Genomic DNA, 18,648 nt, shown 5'->3' on the forward strand with positions numbered 1-18,648 from the left:
AGAGGAGGTCTCTGATTGGCTGTGTGTGTGTGTGTAGGGGGGGGGGTTGTGGGGTGCTGGGTCACATTCATGTCATGTTGCAGACAGAAATGTCCATTATATAGTTGATTTAATTTTTTTGCCTTACTGTACAAGAAGAACGCTTGATATTTCCACAAGAACATTCCACAACATGGTGTCCAGCTGAATGTCCTTTTATAGCTCTGATATATCTGATATTACGAATCTGATATAGACACACCACACACACACACACACACACACACTCAGCCCTCTCCCTGTCCTCTCAGTCTCCTCCACCTGAAGCCAGCCTCAGCAGCGCCGCCCAGCCAGATGCCGGCGGTGGTAGGATGCCGCTCTGCTCTTCCTCCGGGACCCCCAGCCTGCCCCCGGCCGCCCATGGCCCCTCTGCCTCACACACAGGTGAGTTAACCCACACACACACACACACACTCCAGCGTGCATGAAGCTTTCTATGTGTCTGGTTGGAGAGCAGAGAGGGATGAGAGAGTGATGAGGGAGGAGGAGAGGACAGAGGACAGTGTGCAGGCATAATGTGACGCTACCTTAGGAGAAAAGCATTATGCGAGCAGTTCCCTGACATCCTACCTGCCTGGTGCTGTTGTGGGAGGATGTTAGCAGCCTCCTCCCGCTCCGCGCTAGGGTACAGAGCTACCGACACTCATACTGGCCTGGGACAGCTGGGCCTCTCTGGTGGAATTCTGCTGTGGTGAACTGCTGGCATTAGACACATTGTTTTTCCACCTTTTGGATTTAACCGTTAAGGTGCTGTGAATGATATAGATGTATGTCATTGTTGTTTTGCCAGGTAACGTGTTGCTAAGTATTAGCCTTGGCGTAGTATTGGAGCGATACAAAACAAATCAATATACCGTACATTGGTGCTTAAAGGACTAGTAAAGGGAAAATGCATGTTTAGCCCTGTTTTAACGTTACTTATGATCATATACAATGGCTCAGGTCAAAACGTTGACAAAGCTAGCATTTTTCGAGAAAGTTGATAATTGCTCTACCACCGTTTTGGTCATACAATGGATGTGGATGGGCATCTTGAAAAATCATTCAAAAACATGTTAAACTCTCGATTTCAAAGACAAGAAGCTCACTGAGGGTGTAATTGGTGTCCGTTGGTGTTCTGACATCAAATTCAAGTATGAATCCTGTAGGGTTTTATTGATCATTTTATGAAATCCATTGACTTGTATTGAAGCGACCGTTGTGGATGTGTAGATCAATCCGCAGAGGGGATTCAGGAAGCGGAACTACATACGGTAGCTATTGTTATTGTTTATGTTGCTAGGCTACCTAGTTTGCGGAAGTTTACACACGTATGTAGTGCGGAAGTTTACACACGTAAATAGTTCTATGCTAAATATTTTAAAAAGCCTTTGCAGATGAACTAGAATCTTACTTTATGGCGAATTATATGTCAGAACGCCAACTAGCACCTAGGTGAGTTTCTTGTCTTTGAAATCGAGAGTTTAACATGTTTTTGAATGATTTTTCAAGATGCCCATCCACATCCATTGTATGACCAAAACGGTGGTAGAGCAATTATCAACTTTCTCGAAAATGCTAGCTGATGATCATAAGTAACCTTAAAACAGGGCTTAACATGCATTTTCCCTTTACTACTCCTTTAATATCGACCTGGGAATTATTGGACAAAGTGACATGGGAAGTTTTGTTGACAAAATACATTAACCCCTCTCCCTCCATGTAAGAAAGTCTTTTTAGTGGAACTACTAAATTGGATTAGATTGTGCTAATCAGTCAAGAATGGGAGTTAGCATTCTGAGGGTGCTTACCGCCTGCTTGCTGCCTGGTTCCTCAGAGCCCATGTCGGATCAGAGTGACATTGAGAGCCGTATCCGGGCGCTCAAGGAGGAGCTTCGTAAACGCAAGTCGGTGGTCTACCAGCTGAAGAAGGAGCAGAAGAAGAGACACAAGGAGCGCCTGAAGGCCCAGGAGGCCAGCCTGCTGAAACAGCTGGAGGTGCGTGCGTGTGTGTGTGGCCAGCCTGCTGAAACAGCTGAAGGTGTGTGCATGTACTGTGTGTGTGTGTGTGTGTGCGTGTGCGTGCGTGGCTAGCCTGCTGAAACAGCTGGAGATCAGTGGTGCTGAGATGGTGTTTCATCAGTTCATCCAACTGTCTACGTGTGTGTGTGTGTCGGTGGGCCTACAGTACAACAAACTGAAGACGGTAACTTTTTTCATCCAGTCCTATAACGACTTCATCCAGAAGACCAAGGAGGAACTGAACAAGGAGCCAGACGCCACCCCCAGTGCCAAGCCCCAGATCAAAGCCCCCACGTCGGCCTCCGAGAAGCCCCGGATCAAGCCTCCACCTCCACACAGGTACCCCAGCACCGTAGGACCGGACAGCCCATATGTGGCTTCACTGCCACTGCCAGAAGTGCAAAATACGGACTTCTAAAACAAATTTCAGTTCGTGCTGACTATTTTTGTTTACTTTATTCATTGAGGGAGTTGAAAGTAGATTGGAATTCAAATTGGTCCAGTGCATGAGTTTAATGTCCAGAGTTGAGTTTAATGTCAGAGTTGATGATTTTTTTCCCCCCTAGTAGATCTGAAACCAGTAAAAGCTGGAAGGTTGTCGCAGACTCTGAGAAGTCTCAGCCTGACTGGCCTCTAGAGCACGGTGAGTGGTTCATGAAGTTGGGATGGGGGGTTGGGCTTTTAAAATGGCGCTCGTCTATCTGTCCGTTGGTTTGTCTGTCCTATGAGATGTACCAGAGCCCACCACTAGGAGTGCTGGCCGCAGTTCATTTTTCCAGTTGCCAATACATTTTTGCTTTCTACACGAACAACTATCTTTTTTGTCTTTATTACCCTTAATCCATGTCTATCAACTAACCCCCGTTGTCCGATCTCTCCCGGTGTCTTTTCCAGATGATCTCACTCCATCTGGTCGCAGCAGGTCCACCTCAATTCCTGATGAGCTGTCTGACGAGGACCCCCCCACCGTTACCCCCACCCCCCTCTACGGCAGCCCCGAGCACAACCACACCCTGAGGGGCCTGCTGTCCCCTGAAGCCCTCCCCATGCCTTCCTCCAGAGAGGCCCAGCTCCAGGGAGGGGCATCCCAGAAACAGGGCACCGAGCCTGGGGATGAGCGTGCGCTGTCTAGCCGCAGGTCGGAGGTCCTGGAGGAACTGGAGACGAAGGGGGCTGAGTATGAGTCCCGGTCTGAACGTCTGCTCAAACTGGACCTGGAGAGGAGACCTGCCTCCCAGCAGAACCAGTCTAAACTGGATCACGTTTCCTCCAAGACTGGAGAATGCGGACTTTCTCCGATGAGCGACCTGGATGTGGATGACGAGGCCGTCAAATCTGGGAAGTCAGCCTCAAACAAATCCACCTCCGTTGCCACGGAGCCCAGAGGTTCTGAACGTCTGGATATCAGATCTCCTGGTAGTAATTGTTCGGACATCTCCTCCAAGAGAGAGGCTCCAGCCAAGGCCAAGGAGGCCTCTCCTCCCTCAGCAGATGGGTACCATGAAGACTTCGAGTCCTCGGTGGAGTCTTCTCTCAGGGAGGAGGATCACCACTGGGGCTCCAAGCCCACCTCGCCTACCTCCCGCCCAGGGACCAGGGGTTCTGGGGACAGATCTAAGACCAGGTCCCCTCTGTACAGCAGCCAGGAGGACGAGGTAGAGGACATAGCTGAGGAGCTGAGCCAGCACTCTGGCACCACCAGCAGCAGCCACCACTCGGAGAGAATGCTGGACCTCCAGCGTCAGACCAGGGACCCCCGGGAAGGTGCCAAGGAGAAGATCGTCAGCCCCAATCGCTCTCCAGCCATTTCCCCCTCCCGGACCCCTCCATCCCCGTGCCCGGACGAGATGCCCAACTTTGTCATCGGAGACCGGGTTCTGGTCAGTGGCGTCCAGCCGGGGACCCTACGGTTCAAAGGTCAAACCAGCTTCGCCCATGGGTTCTGGGCCGGCGTGGAGCTGGACGAGTCGGAGGGCAGCAACAACGGCACCTACGACGGCGTGGCGTACTTCCAGTGCGAGGAGCGCCACGGGATCTTTGCCCCTCCGGACAAGATCTCCCGTCTGCCAGAGAAGTTCGAGATCTACGCCGATGCCACGGAGGACGAAGATTCGTTCTTCGACGACCTGCCGGATGAAGAGACGACAAGACGCAGCCGCGCTGACGGGGCGTCCCGACGGGGTGTCCTGAAGGGTCAGATGGTGGAGACATTTCAGAGGGACTCTGGTTCCGGGGACGGAGGAACTGACGTGGGCGATGGTCCCGTGGATCGCCAGAACAACCTGACGTCTCCCAAAGACAAGTCCCGCTCCGACTCGAACTCGGCAGATCTCAAAGAGCAGGGCGGGCGTCCCATCCCCAACGGCCGGAGCAGAAACATCATCCTGGAGTTTGAAGACGCCCCCACCAGCCTCTACATCTCCGACATGGACAAGATAGACTGGGGGAAGAGGAGTCTGAAGGAGACCACCAGTCTGATCGACGGGAAAGACCTGGACGGCCGGCAGAAGCCTGGAGTCTCTGAAAGCCGAGATACAGAGATGCTCAGCGCCTTTGCCGATAAGCTCCTCAACAACTTTGTCAAGGACGCCGTGAAGCAGTTCACCCACATCAAGAAGGCCAAAGACGAGAAGATAGCTGCTGCCAACCAGATGAGTGAAGGGGAGGGAGGCGAGGAGGTGGCGGTGATCCAGAAGGACGACCTTCCTTTCTTCATGGATGCTGCGCAAGAGGAGGTCTCTTCCCCAGAACTCTGCAACCGGCCGGTGAGTCCCGGAAATCTCTTTAGTGTGGCATTTTTCATCATAGAAGAAACTGAAAGCTGTAATGTTGACTCTTTCCCATTAGGACTCCATTATAGCCCAGTGAAATAAAAACAACATGATCTCTGTCCACTGTGCTGCAAAATGTAGTTTAATCAGATGACCTAGAAGTAAATGATTGATTGGGGAGGATGATAAGCTTGCTGTGGAGGCCGGCGCCGGTAATTGCATTATCCAGTCATGCTGACAAAATATCTTGTTTTTTTACCCTTAAAGTCGCACAGAAATGAAAAAAGCATTCTGTCCCATTTTGGTTCACATAACTGGTCATAGTGTTCACCTATTCAACAATGTATGCCAAAAAAATTACAAAATTCTACTTTTGTTGTAATCTTATATCAAAGTATATAATTTCTTACTTCCTGGAAAACGGTAGGTCACGTGCAATTACGACAGGTACCTTAGATTTTAGGCCAATAATCTCATGACATCCACCCGCCAATCAACGCTATCCTTCTATCGAATCTGTCTAAAGTTCTTAAAACCCATCCACCTGTCAATGTTCCACTCAAATTCCTCTAAACATTATGTCCCACCCTCATAGCTTGTTTGTGTCAGAAATATGTCAAACTATGGAAGTTGGATAATCTCAAACGTCCGTTTCTGTGCAACTTTAAAAGCCCCCTTCTTTAATTGTGTACATCCAAAGTCCAACCAACAACTGTTCTCCGGCCCTCCATGTTGAAATACACTCTGTTCTCCTTGTGTGCCTTTTAAATCACAGTAAGAGATGATCTTTAACGGTTTTGAACGTCTAATGCACTAATATTTGTAATCTAGTAGCATTGGTCATTTTCTGTTTATCCAGGTCTCTTTAGCATTACTACTAGTAGCTAGTTACATAATTGTTTATCTTCCTTTCACTGTTGGTTTGTGACCCTGTTTGCCCTGCTCTGTTTGCCCGTAGGAGAGCCCCGTTCTGGGGGCGAGCGGGCAGGAGGAGCTCGCCAAGCGCCTGGCGGAGCTGGAGCTGAGCCGCGAGCTGCTGGACGAGCTGGGCGATGAGCAAGACTGGTTCGACGAGGACTTTGGCCTCAGCTCCCGCCGGGAGCAGCAGAGGCAGAAGCAGAGACTGAGGGAGGTGGAGGAGGCGGCGGCGGCAGCGGCCCAGGGAGGGGCTGGAGTCCTGGGGGGGGGGCTGGGCATGATGGCACCGGGGGAGCAGCAGGTGAAACCCCCACCCAGGCCGGAGCTGCCCCTGCCCCCCAAGCTGCCGGAGCAGCCTGCAATGGTGGTGCCCCACACGGCCTCCCAGGTGGAGAGGCTGGTCCACGCCGCCACCCAGGAGATCTGGCAGGGCTGTGGGCTGGCCGGGGGGGGCGTCCAGACCCTGGTGGGCCTGCCCGTACCCACACCCTCAGAGGAGTTCCTGGGTCGCGATGCCAAGGGGCAGGACCAGGAGGCGGTCGCCGTCCGCAGCTACCGACAGGTGGGAACAGACCCTAAGGGTATAGCACATGCGTTTATTATGCCCGTTACACTGGTGTGGGAGTAACGTGGAAGCCACAGGAAAAGGCTCAACTCTTGCTCCTTGTAGAACATTATTGGTCATCCAGTCATTTCTGTTGTGTCTCTGAGTCAGGTTGAGCATCAACACCACAAAATTATGAATTTGTAGATGTATCCCTTTGCTGACAGCAGCTGTTCTCCCCTCTCTCCTCTGCAGGCCGTCTATGACCTGACCTGGGAGATCATCCAGGACATCTACGCTGAGGATCCCAACGCACATCAGCCCCAGTGGGTTAAGCCGCGCCGGGTCAACTCCTCATACTTCCACAGGGTCAAGGCCCCCGGAGACATCACCAAAGTCCAGGTCTGTATGCATAGGGTAGCTGACACTCATGGTAAAGATTGCTGCTGCTAGGTGTGTGCGCTAGGTTATGCAAAACATTGCCAAAAACCCAGATGCTATGCTAAGCTAGGCTAGGCTAAGCTATGATAAATGTCAGAAAAAAATCCAGGCTCATAGACTAGGCTAGAGCTAAACATCACTAAATGTACTGTTGTTCTGCGTTCTCACTTTGGTTGTTGTCTGCTCTGTCAGGAGTTCATCAGCGCGGAGGTTCTGAAGCTGTACGGTCTCAAGAAGGACCAGAACCAGAAGACGGACTGGCAGAAGATGCTGAAGTTCGGGAGGAAGAAGCGAGACCGAGTGGATCATATACTGGTAAGTAGAGTAGGCAGTCTGAGCGACACAACTCCACTCTCAGGTTCGGAAGTTACCAAATTCTCATACAGAACTCATATAGAACCTTGCACATTGATAGGGTCCCAGGATCTAGATTAAGTTTAGGGTTGGTCGGGGGATCCGCGGTGGCGTACCTGCTGCTGGCCAGGGTTCGAATCCTGGTCTCGCCATAGCCGAGTCTGGCCGAATCCCCATAAGTAGAGCGACACATTAGGGAATATATATAGGCTGGTTTGTTTAACTCGGCCTGTGGTCTCTTCACGCCACAGCGACCCCTGCAGGCGTCAGGAGACGTCAGGGTTCTGACGTTACCAGCTTCTCATACAGAAGTCACATAGAACCTTGCCCGGTGACAAGTGTCCTGGATCCAGATTAAGGTGTTCTATTTTGGGGGGTCTGTAATGTGCATGTTCTGCGTTCCAGGTGCAGGAGCTGCACGAGGAGGAGGCCCAGTGGGTGAACTACGACGAGGACGAGCTGTTCGTCAAGATGCAGCTGGCGGATGGCATCTTCGATGCGCTGGTCAAGGACACGGCCGAGGTCCTGTCCCAGATCCAGGAGAGCCGGTCCAGACGAGCCACCCTCTCCTGAGGTCAGCCCCGGCTTCCCAAATCCCGTCTTCCTTACCGCAGCCGACGTGCCAAGTGTCTCCAGATGCCTTCAGGCTCGACGCTAAAACGCTAACGTTTGAGCTTTTGCCGTTAGCTGCTAAATGCTAGCACGCGGCTGTACATTGCTGGATAGCTAATGTTAGCTGTTAGCATTAGCCCTCAGCTAAACCGCTTTGGATGAAGAACTCCTTGTGGATCTACTGAGCCACTTCGCTAGCTAGCTACCTATCTGTCTTACACCAAACACCTCACATCCAACCTCTAGCCAATGGAAAAGCCTAATCTTTGTCCAGTCTCAGCAGTACCTGTAGCTCAACTAGGCCTATGCTACGTCCAGGATGGAGTGGACTTCTCTGAGCGGAACAGACCACACTGGACTGGACTGAGCTGGAATGAAACAGAACAGAATAGACTGGACCGGGCAATTCCATGCTTAGCATGAAGTCCATCAATGCTGCTAAGTCGACTGTTCGATGATGAACACGTCTAATGTGGTGAGCACAGGGACAATGGAAACATGCTGCAGGAGGAGCTGTCTGTTGACTTTGTAAATGTCCAAAAACACAGGACACAATAAATGTATAGAAGTGTTGTTGTGGATATCAGATCAGATTTGATTGTATAAAAGATTATTTTGCTTCCTGCTATGAGATATTTAATATTGTATGGAACATATTTGATAAGGAAAAAATGATCATTTGGATTTGTAAGTAATCTCATTGTTAACATGTTTAGTGACAAAGATTATTATAAGATTTTTGTAAAGAAAAACTGATTTAAATTACAAAGCACAAGGTAAAATGTGAATGTGGACATGGCAATACATTGTAAATGGATTTAAAAAGGAATGTTATTGAAACTGAAATTTGTATTTAATATTTATCTGAATATCAGTGATGTCCAAGCCTCTCAACCTCTTCCACCGTGTTTAACTTTAATTAACCTGTTGGTAACTAGTCCCAAGGAAACTATGGTAACCACCCTAACCAATGCCAATGTGTTCTTCCTGGTTATATTAGAAATATGTAGTACTGTTATGCTGGATTTAAGCCTTACCAAGTCTTCTACCTGATTCATTTGAAGTGCCTCCTTGGTTCTGTGGGATTAAGAATATCCTCATTCAATAGAAATACAACACGACACTGGCCTTAGTTGATATCTCAACCCCCTCTGGACATCTGCTCTGAACGTTATATGAAGTACCAAGACGATCCAAGATTTTGTCATGAACGCTTCAAGACAAGTATTTTTTCCCTCACTGTTATACTTCGGTCCACTGCCTTACCCAGTGGAATACGGAAAGCACAGTTAGTGGATATATGTCTGTTTGGAAACCTTCCATGTGAAACATCCCTCGCCGGCTGGCAGACTATTTGTGTTGCTAATGGTTCTGGAAGCGGGGCTTTGCTAATGCCTCTAGAACCTTGGTGAGTCAGACGCTGACGTTGACTTGCTCATGTTGACTTGATCATGTAGACTTGCTCATGTTGACTTGCTCATGTTTTTTTGCATCTGTGGGCGTGTGCGCGCGCGGGCGCGTCTAAGTCACATGATGAACCTCTTATCAGCCAGCCCGCGCTCCCTCCACTCATCACCTAGGCTACAGCTGCTCCCTGAGGTGAGTCACTGCTCAGTCAGCCGTGGCGGTCAACCACGATGTACCAAGGCCGTGTTACGGGCCTTCCTGTTTGAACGATTTCCATACAGGAATAAACTGTGACGCACACATTCACCTAGCATGTGTGACAAAGCTCCTTAAATTGTAATGTATGTCAGCTAAAGTGACCTTAGCAATGGTGTAAATTTGCATACGATTTTGCATTTTCCACCAATGTTTTTTCTCCCACAGGGGCAAGGTATTTGTTTGAAATGTAAAATGTCAGCTGTATTACCTGACTGTAGCCTAAATGTTGGATACCATCTCCATGCTCAATCCTGTAGTCATGTCCTAGTGTGTAGGGTCGACGTATTGACAAACCCGTGATGTGAATAGTAGGCAACCTAAGAGGGAAAAAAACCTCAATGCTTTTTCACAACCCTTTAGGATTGTTTGTGCTGATTGTAACTAGATGTCCAGTACTTGGTCAGAATACCTTCTGATCAAACACATCCTAGCCTTGAACTGAAGTTTTGTGGAGAATCATCTAATCACAACGAAGCTAGTTCAGGGTAGTTTCCCCATTAGACTCAGGTCTGAAGTAAGTTTTTATACATTTATTTCCTTAAAAGAAAAAAAGTTAGACTGGCCTGAGTCCTGTCTCGTGACTGCAGCTTAAGGTTCTCTGTCCTGTCTCTTCCGGTTCTTAGAACTTCATTATGTTCTAGCTGCGTGATGACATGAACTCCAGATCAAACAAGTGACTATAGGGCACAAACGGTTAGATAATCAAATCGATTGAGCAATGTTACACTAGAGAAATCGTTTTGCATCTTTTGAAATGTATAGTATGAGTATTTATAATGATGGACTGTGAGAAAGAAAGGCAGCAGGGGCTCTTGAAGACTAGCCTACATGTTTTTACGGGTGTAAATGAGACCCGTCTCTCCTGTTGGATCTAAACTTGCTGTCTGTCGACGATACCCTGAAGACTGTTGTAAAATAAACACTGTTCACTTTGCAAATATGTACATAGTATATATTTGTTAACTAAATTGAACTTTGAGATTGTAAATAAAGCTTTCATTATTTCTGGATCTTAATCGGATGTAGGCCTATATTTTCATTTAAAAAATCACTAGCATTGTGTCATAAACTCAGTCACATAAACTCAGTCACCTTAAAGTCACTAACATTCTAGCCTGATGTGTGAACCTACACATGCAGCATCATTCTAGCCCCTGTCAAGGGATTATGAAAATGTATTTAACTGGTTATCCGTGTCATTGCTAGATTAATTGACGGACCAATTGAGGACAGCCCGTTCTCCACTGTGGATCTCCATGGTAGCTGAAGCAGGAGAAAGTAGTGGGTTAGAATGACTGCATGGAATTCGATCTCAAGTCACTGAGTCAATATTTAACAAAAGGGTTATTCTTGATGGAGGAGGGGGGGGGGCAGCTGGTTGGACTGCCTAACATCAGTAATGTGAGAATTTGGAGGGGGGCTGGTGCTGTTTGGACTGGAGGAGGTCACACAGTGATATGTTACATCTGATGGCACACTCGCAGACCTTGAGAAGTATAAGTCTAGAGAATGTTACCATGCTATATCTGCGAACAGGCAGAGTGCAACGAGGTTACCATTCATCTGCAAAGTGGAAGAGTTTAGTTACTATGCATCCATATGTAAACACGCAGGGTTATAAAGAATGTCACATGTTAATAAAAGTTACAAAAGGTTGTTCCAATCTGGTTGAAACATTGTTTATTCATGATGAAGCCTCTCTGTGTTACAATGTATCTACATGTGAATGTGCGTGTCTCACACACAATCTACAAAAACAGGCAGTGTTGCATGTTCTAATTTTACAAAGTAGGCTAGCCTATCCATCTAGCTGACAGCGTCCATCCTCAGTTCTGAGAGAAGAACCCAATAGAGGATGCCTATAATTTCGCAAAATGAAGAAATGCCAAGTTACGTTTTCTTCCATGGCCACCGAGCACATAGATGTCAACTCCGCTAGAACGGATGATTAATAGGTGTACAGATGTGTGACGTGGTTATGAAACACTGCCTATGTTAAAAACCCTTCAGCAACTTTCTCTCAGTAGCCGAGGGCGCAGGGGCAGAGGGGAGGGAGCTGAAGGCTGACCAAGGGGGGAAAGTAGCTCTGTTACTTTTATGATACAGTGGTCGCCTTGCACGTTGACTCGACTGGCTGTCGGGGGAAAAACACACGGAAGATGGCGCGGCGCTGTAGCCGTGCCACGTCTCGGCATACTGGGGAAATATCAACACATCCGAGACGGTCACGGATAGGCCTACCTTCGATATTGTTGTACTTTGCTTTACTTTGTCCCTTTGCCGCTGAGGCCGGGCTGTACGGCGCTTCAGACCAGATCGTGCTGTTGTCCCCGGAGAATGTGGATACCGTTTTGTTCAACTCCACTGCCGCACTGATAGTGGAGTTTTACGCGTCTTGGTGCGGGCACTGTGTTGCATTTTCTCCAATATACACAAGTCTTGCAAGAGATATCAAAGGTTTGTATATTCATGGTCAAGTTTATAGGCCATAGAATCAGGATGTTTGACACACACTTCATGGTAGGCTGCTGTACAGACATATATTAAGTTAATATAAAATAAAGTAGTAGTAGGCTATCAGATTTAAAAGCATATTGATAGGCTACTTAAAGTGAAAACACGGCATTATTTTCTGTTTTTATTTATTCCGTTGCACGTTAGACTGAACGTGTTCTTCTTGCAGCATTCTTTATTCTATAGTTTAGCATTTACAGAGTACACACACCTTTTTGAGTCTGCCAGTATCACCACAGGGCTTCATGTCTGCTTATTGGAGCATATGATGTGATTTGGGAGGTTTCACTGTTGCTCTCTGCTCTGCCTCGATACCACATCTACATGTTGTTGCTCTCTGCAAACCATAACATCCTGTTTGTCTCTCTGCTCTGTCCATCTCAGCAACATTAGGGTGAAAGTTCACTGTCACTTCTGCTACATGCATGATTCAAATCACTAGCAATTTATATTGAGAAGCCCTAGGCGATCTGCAAACGCTCAGTAAACAATCGACCGTCGTTGTAAAGGTCCAGGTTAAGGTTAGGTTTATTAATAGTTGCGTGTGGTATTCCCACAGTGCACAGGCAGGCTGAAATGAAATAGAAACGTCTTGGCCATAGGACCAGATACAAAGATAGGGATTGAGGCCTTTCATGTAGTACCGTAGCTCACAGACAGAGAGAGAGAGAGGTGGGGGGAAGAGACAAGGAGAGAGAGATAAACGGATAAATTCATAGAACAGAAGACGATCCACCTGTTGTTTCTGTAATATTATGGGCACTACAAACTAGTTGCTTTTAGGCACAGGCATCTGTAAGATAGATGTAATAACCATTGAACAGAACACCTGGAGAACTTGTGGCTTTATTGACTCTCTCTCTCTCTCTCTCCCTCTCTATCTCTCTCTCTCTCTCTGTCTCTCTCTCTCTGTCTCTCTCTCTCTCTCTCCTAGAGTGGAAGCCTGCGGTCGACCTAGCGGCCATCGACTGTGCTGAGGAGAAGAACAGGAAAGTCTGTAACAACTTTGGCATCAAGGGCTACCCAACTATAAAGGTTGGTGCACACACAGTACACTTCTACCACGCACTGTGTGCTCTGACAGTATGTTCGTATTCCGCTCCCCCAGATACACTCTGCCACTACACCAAGAGTACTTCCTTGTTTGTGTGCGTGTTCTCTGTTTGGACCAATTTCTGATTTGTCAGCGTTTAGTCTGTGGCCATGGTGCAACAGCTCTCCTCCTCTAAGCTCTCTCCTTCTCTTCTCTCTCTCTATTTTCTGTCTCTGTCTCTCCCCTCTCTATCTCTTCTCTCTTTTTGTTCTCTCCATCTTCTCCGTCTTTCTCTCTTATGTCTTTCTGTCTTCTATCTCTTTCTCCTCTCTCTCTTTCTCTCTGCCTCTCTCTCTCTCTTTCTCTCCCTCCTCCTCCCTCTCCCTGCTTCTCTCTGTCCTCTGGTGAGGGCTGTCAGTGAAAGGGTTCTTCTGTCTGAATGCACCAGGGAGCTCCAACATCTGCAGATGATTTAAAGGAGGAAGGAGTTATGGCCGGGGAGGGGGGATGGCGTGCCCCCTTTACCCAACAGCGTTCAGCTTCACTTCGCAGTCTTTCAAGTTTATGAGTGCTATCTGATCCCTCCATCCCTCTCTCTCTCTCTCTCTCTCTCTCTCTCTCTCTCTCTCTCCCTCTGTCACCCCCCCTCTCTCCTTGCAGTTCTTTCATGCCTATTCCCAGAGTGACTCGCGGGGCCAGTCGTTCAGAGGTAAGTCCACTCAAGGGACCCTAACAGAGGGGCACAGCCAGACGTGTGTGTGTGTGTGTCTGTGTGTGTGTGTGTGTGTGTGTGTCTGCGCATTTAGACTGTGACCTTGTTTACCTCGATAGAAAAGTGCAGAGCTGTTCAAAGTGCAAAACACAGCATTCTCCACACTATTATGTATCATAGGTGACAAATCAGTGCTGGGAGCTGAAATGCTTTACCAGACACACAGCAAGCCTTTCTGAGGGGATGACAAGTGATTAGTCTTTGTACAAGCCATTCAATTGTCTTTTGATTTTTGGGGGGTCATCCATCCATCCATCCATCCATCCATCCATCCATCCATGCATGCATGCATTCATTCATTCATTCATTCATTCATTCATTCATCCAGGCTTTACCCGTGACGTGAAGGGCCTTCGACAGAAGATCATAGAGAAGATGGAGACCCACCAGGAACCCTGGCCTCCTGCCTGCCCCCCTCTGGAGACTGCTAGGTATGGCCACACACACACACACACAAACACACACACACTCAAACACACCCCTTCCATAGATGAGAATAGATTTGTTCTGTGGCCTATGTCTGCATACTTTTTATGCTGCGTGTGAAATGGTTGGTTTGTACTGTAAAAGAAGAAGTACTACTGTCAAGGTACTGATTGCTTCAACATTTTTTTTATACACTATGATTATTTCTTTATCCTTCTCTTTTTCCCTCCTCTCCTGTGTCTCCCTCCATGTCTGTCTGTCTCTCTCTCCCTCTCTCTCTCTCTCCTCCCCCATCTCTCTCTCTCTCTCTCTCTCTCCTCCCCCGTCTCTCTCTCTCTCTCCTCCCCCCGTCTCTCTCTCTCTCCTCCCCCCGTCTCTCTCTCTCTCTCTCTCTCTCTCTCTCTCTCCCTCCTTCCCCCTGTCTCTCTCCCTATCTCCCCAGCCAAGCGGAGATTGACAACTTCTTTGAGACCAACAGTGTGGAGCACCTGGCCTTGGTCTTTGAGACGGCCAAGTCCTACGTAGGCAGAGAGGTGAGAGATGCTTGTCACATTCCAGCCTGTATGTTTCTCAGGGTAGAGAAGGGAGGGGAGGGGACGGCTCTCCTCAGACATACCAGTCTATGGGGAATTTGTTGGGAAAGGCTTTAAGCAGCAACTCCACGGGAATGTTGGAGTTGTAACAATCAATTGTGTGTGTGTGTGTGTGTGTGTGTGTGTGTGTGTGTGTGTGTGTGTGTGTGTGTGTGTGTGTGTGTGTGTGTGTGTGTCCCAGGTGACCCTAGACCTGCTCCAGTATGAGAACATAGCTGTGCGGAGGGTGCTGAGTACTGAGACAGAGCTGGTGTCCAGACTGGGAGTGACTGACTTCCCCTCCTGCTACCTCTACTACCCTGGAGGAAACTACACCAGGCTCAAAGTGTGAGTAGTTGTTCTGACATAATCACAACATACTGTAAACACATCACAACATATTCTGACCTTATCACAACACGCTATAACCTAATCACAACATATTCTAATCTTGTTACAACAAATTCGAATTATCACCAGGGATGCACCGAAATTTCGGTAGTCGAAATTATTCAGACGAAAATAGCATAAAATGCATTTTTGGTGTTTGGCCCAATTAGTGTTTTTTTTTTTACCGAACAATACACAGTGTTTTTTTGATGACGTAATGATGTGGTGCTGTTCTCTGAACACAAGGTGCGAGTGCTGTAGGCTAGCTCCATGAAACATGTCTGCAGTATGGACATATTTCAAAGTTTCCGAGAGAGATGGCAGGATCGCCACTTGCAAAGTATGCAAAACTGAAATATGTAGAGGGCCCCATTACACCATGTCCAGTAGACGGCATTTCTCAGATGTGTGCTTACCTGAGATGTATAACATCGTTGTAACTCACATCCACAAGCTCTTGGCTACAGATAGCAGCTATCTCTGAGGCGTTCGCTAACATGTTTGCCACTTGGAGTATTGACCAATCAAAAGTGCATGCAGTAGTCCAGGACAACACAAGACATATGGCTAAAGCGATGGAAGACAGGTATACCAAGCATGAAAAATTGCCCTTTTAGACAATAGCCTACATTCTACTTCTTCAGGAAAATTGTACATTCTACTTGTTCAGTGTCATGTATCTGCACTATTTTTTTTTGCTATTTCCTGTGCACCTTTTTGTTGGAACCCTGCCCTACAGAGAAGACCGATGTTATACACATTTTCTTTCAGCAGTCTAACTTTCTTTCAGAACCTTATATACTGTAGGTTATTCAGGGAAAATATTTGCTAAACATTGGCCAAATACTAATTAATCTATTTATTTTAATTATTGTGCTTTGTTGGTATAGCCTGGTCTAACCTTTTCACAACATATTCTAACCTTGTTACAACATGCTCTAGCCTTATCACAACATATTCTAACCTTGTTAAAACATTCACTCTGGAGGCTGCTAGGTATTAGCTACATTCACATACACTCAAACACACATGCATGCGCGCGCACACCCACACACATACACACACAAAGACATACACACACACACACACAGAGAGATACACACACACCAACACAACCCTCCCCATGTGTCTGTCATGTCGGCTCTATTAAGGAGCACATCATGGAACCGACAGTAACATCACTGTACATTGTAATCTGAATCTAGATAAGAATAGATTTGTTCTGTGGCCTACTTCTGCATCCTGTTTATGCTGCGTGTGACATGGTTGGTTTGCACTGTAAAAGAAGTACTGTACTACTGTTATCAAGGTCTCAATTGTTTCACCATTTTGCTGTACAGTATGATTCTTTCTTCCTCTATTTCCCTTCTTCTCCCATCATCCTCCCTGTCTCTTGCTTTCCTTCCCCCCATTCTCCTCCCGCCATGTGACCTTGTTACAACATACTCTAACCGTATCACAACATACTCTAACCTTATCACAACATACTATATCCTTATCACAACATACTGTACTATATCCTTATCACAACATACTATATCCTTATCACAACATACTCTAACTTTATCACAACATACTATATCCTTATCACAACATACTATAACCTTATCACAACATACTATAACCTTATCACAACATACTCTAACCTTATCACAACATACTCTAACCTTATCACAACATACTATATCCTTATCACAACATACTCTAACCTTATCACAACATACTATATCCTTATCACAACATACTCTAACCTTATCACAACATACTATATCCTTATCACAACATACTCTAACTTTATCACAACATACTATATCCTTATCACAACATACTATATAACCTTATCACAACATACTTTATCCTTATCACAACATACTATATCCTTATCACAACATACTATATCCTTATCACAACATACTCTAACTTTATCACAACATACTATATCCTTATCACAACATACTCTAACCTTATCACAACATACTATATCCTTATCACAACATACTCTAACCTTATCACAACATACTCTAAACTTGTTATAACATACTCTAACCTTATCACAACATACTGTAAACTTGTTATAACATACTCTAGCCTCATCAACATGCTATCTATCTATCCCTCATCTTTCGCAACAACATACAGTACACCCGTTGGAGCACAAAATTGAGAAACAGACAGAGAAACGAAAACAACTGAGTCGCGAAGCATGTGTGTTTGTCAGGCACGGGAATGCTACTAAGGCAAGTTAGGTTTTGGTTTAATGGAAATGCAGTGTCGAAAATGTTCAATGGAAACACACACTCGCATAACAAACTCATCTCTCTCTTCACTGCTCTCCCATGCATGGTGTTGCCACCTGCTGGCTGCTGTGGGTAGTGCTATCACCAATTATCACTAATTTTCCATTTAGTCACTCCTAATTACCTAATTAAAAAGTCTGGCCCTGTTACTGTCTGCTTGGGACCCCTGCCGGTACCCGTGCCAAATATCAGTGATGTTAGGCCCACGGTGTCGGAGGAAGATGGGAACAGACAGAGATACTGAGATACAGAGAGGTTTGCTCATTTATGTGTTAGATTAACCATTTATTACATCACACACAGCTCTATACACTCACTTCTGTAAATACTCGTATAAAGGAATATTTATCTCTATGGGAATCACCCAGATGACTAAACGTAATATTTCCAAAGCAACCAATTCACCCAATATCTAACGTGACATCATCCCAACATGGAACAAACCTCAGTCGTCACTCTTTGTGGCTTCAGGCATAAAACAGTCTTTATTTGACATGCAGCATGAAGAGAGGATACACAGAGTCAACGCAAAATCTCTCTGAAGAGTTCTTCCCCTTCAGATTACATTAATACCACAGCACGAACACGCGTGGCAGCTGTGCACCACTTATCAGTTCACCAAGGCCGCATATTTCTCAGGACATGTGAAGAGAACACTGGGTCACAGATAGAAAACAACTAATTAAAAAAAGTACAAGCGCAAACTGGCGATAGCTACGAGCGCGTACGAGCTGTTAGGCTACAAGCCAGATTCTGGCTGAATCTTCTCCTCCTGTCTAATTAGTTGATTAGCAAGAGCTGAGGTGCCACAATGCTTTTGTGGACAACAGCAGCATTGCACTTTTGTGGACATTTTTGTGGACCGACCAGCCGACTACAGTATAGAACTGCTAGTTGCAGCCAGTAATAAGCATCCATTTACAATCTTTAAACCTCTACGCCAACCTCCCCCAGCTTCAACGGAGGTATGCGCTATTCCTTAGTCGGTCTTTTTCCCCGTCTCTAGCCGAACATGCAGCAGCTCTGAGGTGAACGGCTGTGTGAGTCTGTGCTTTTAAACATCTGGTCTGCTAATGGGTTCACAGCGTCAGGCGGCCCAGTTATTATCCACAACCATAAAGCCTTCACCATGATTCCTCACGCGCCAAATTAATCCACTGTTTCCACCGGCTTTGTTCAGCTGATTTCAATAACTTGGCGCGCGCCGCCAGTCTTTTTAGTTGACAAATGCAAAAAGGAAATGATTTATGGATGATTTATTTATTTACCCCCTCCCCTCCCCCCTCTCCCTTCTCTTCT

At 46.7% G+C, this 18,648-nt stretch overlaps 2 protein-coding genes across 2 annotated transcripts in view; both read left to right on the forward strand.

The window, feature by feature from the left end:
* cep350 (centrosomal protein 350) overlaps nt 1-10,355 on the forward strand; it is a 43,937-nt gene extending 33,582 nt beyond the window's left edge. Inside the window, exons 32-40 of the mRNA XM_084436142.1 lie at nt 291-423; nt 1,856-2,016; nt 2,243-2,379; nt 2,610-2,683; nt 2,935-4,805; nt 5,770-6,291; nt 6,529-6,675; nt 6,907-7,029; nt 7,474-10,355. Coding sequence (XP_084292268.1) covers nt 291-423; nt 1,856-2,016; nt 2,243-2,379; nt 2,610-2,683; nt 2,935-4,805; nt 5,770-6,291; nt 6,529-6,675; nt 6,907-7,029; nt 7,474-7,641 — 3,336 coding nt within the window. The 3' untranslated portion in view covers nt 7,642-10,355. The remainder of the gene's footprint in view (nt 1-290; nt 424-1,855; nt 2,017-2,242; nt 2,380-2,609; nt 2,684-2,934; nt 4,806-5,769; nt 6,292-6,528; nt 6,676-6,906; nt 7,030-7,473) is intronic.
* Nucleotides 10,356-11,378: 1,023 nt separating this feature from the next.
* Nucleotides 11,379-18,648, forward strand: part of qsox1 (quiescin Q6 sulfhydryl oxidase 1) — a 28,089-nt gene continuing 20,819 nt past the window's right edge. Inside the window, exons 1-6 of the mRNA XM_084436417.1 lie at nt 11,379-11,802; nt 12,794-12,894; nt 13,553-13,601; nt 13,993-14,095; nt 14,533-14,623; nt 14,865-15,010. Coding sequence (XP_084292543.1) covers nt 11,505-11,802; nt 12,794-12,894; nt 13,553-13,601; nt 13,993-14,095; nt 14,533-14,623; nt 14,865-15,010 — 788 coding nt within the window. The 5' untranslated portion in view covers nt 11,379-11,504. The remainder of the gene's footprint in view (nt 11,803-12,793; nt 12,895-13,552; nt 13,602-13,992; nt 14,096-14,532; nt 14,624-14,864; nt 15,011-18,648) is intronic.

This window comes from Borostomias antarcticus, assembly GCF_949987555.1.
Source record: "Borostomias antarcticus genome assembly, chromosome: 3".
Classification (NCBI taxonomy): Eukaryota; Metazoa; Chordata; class Actinopteri; order Stomiiformes; family Stomiidae; genus Borostomias; species Borostomias antarcticus.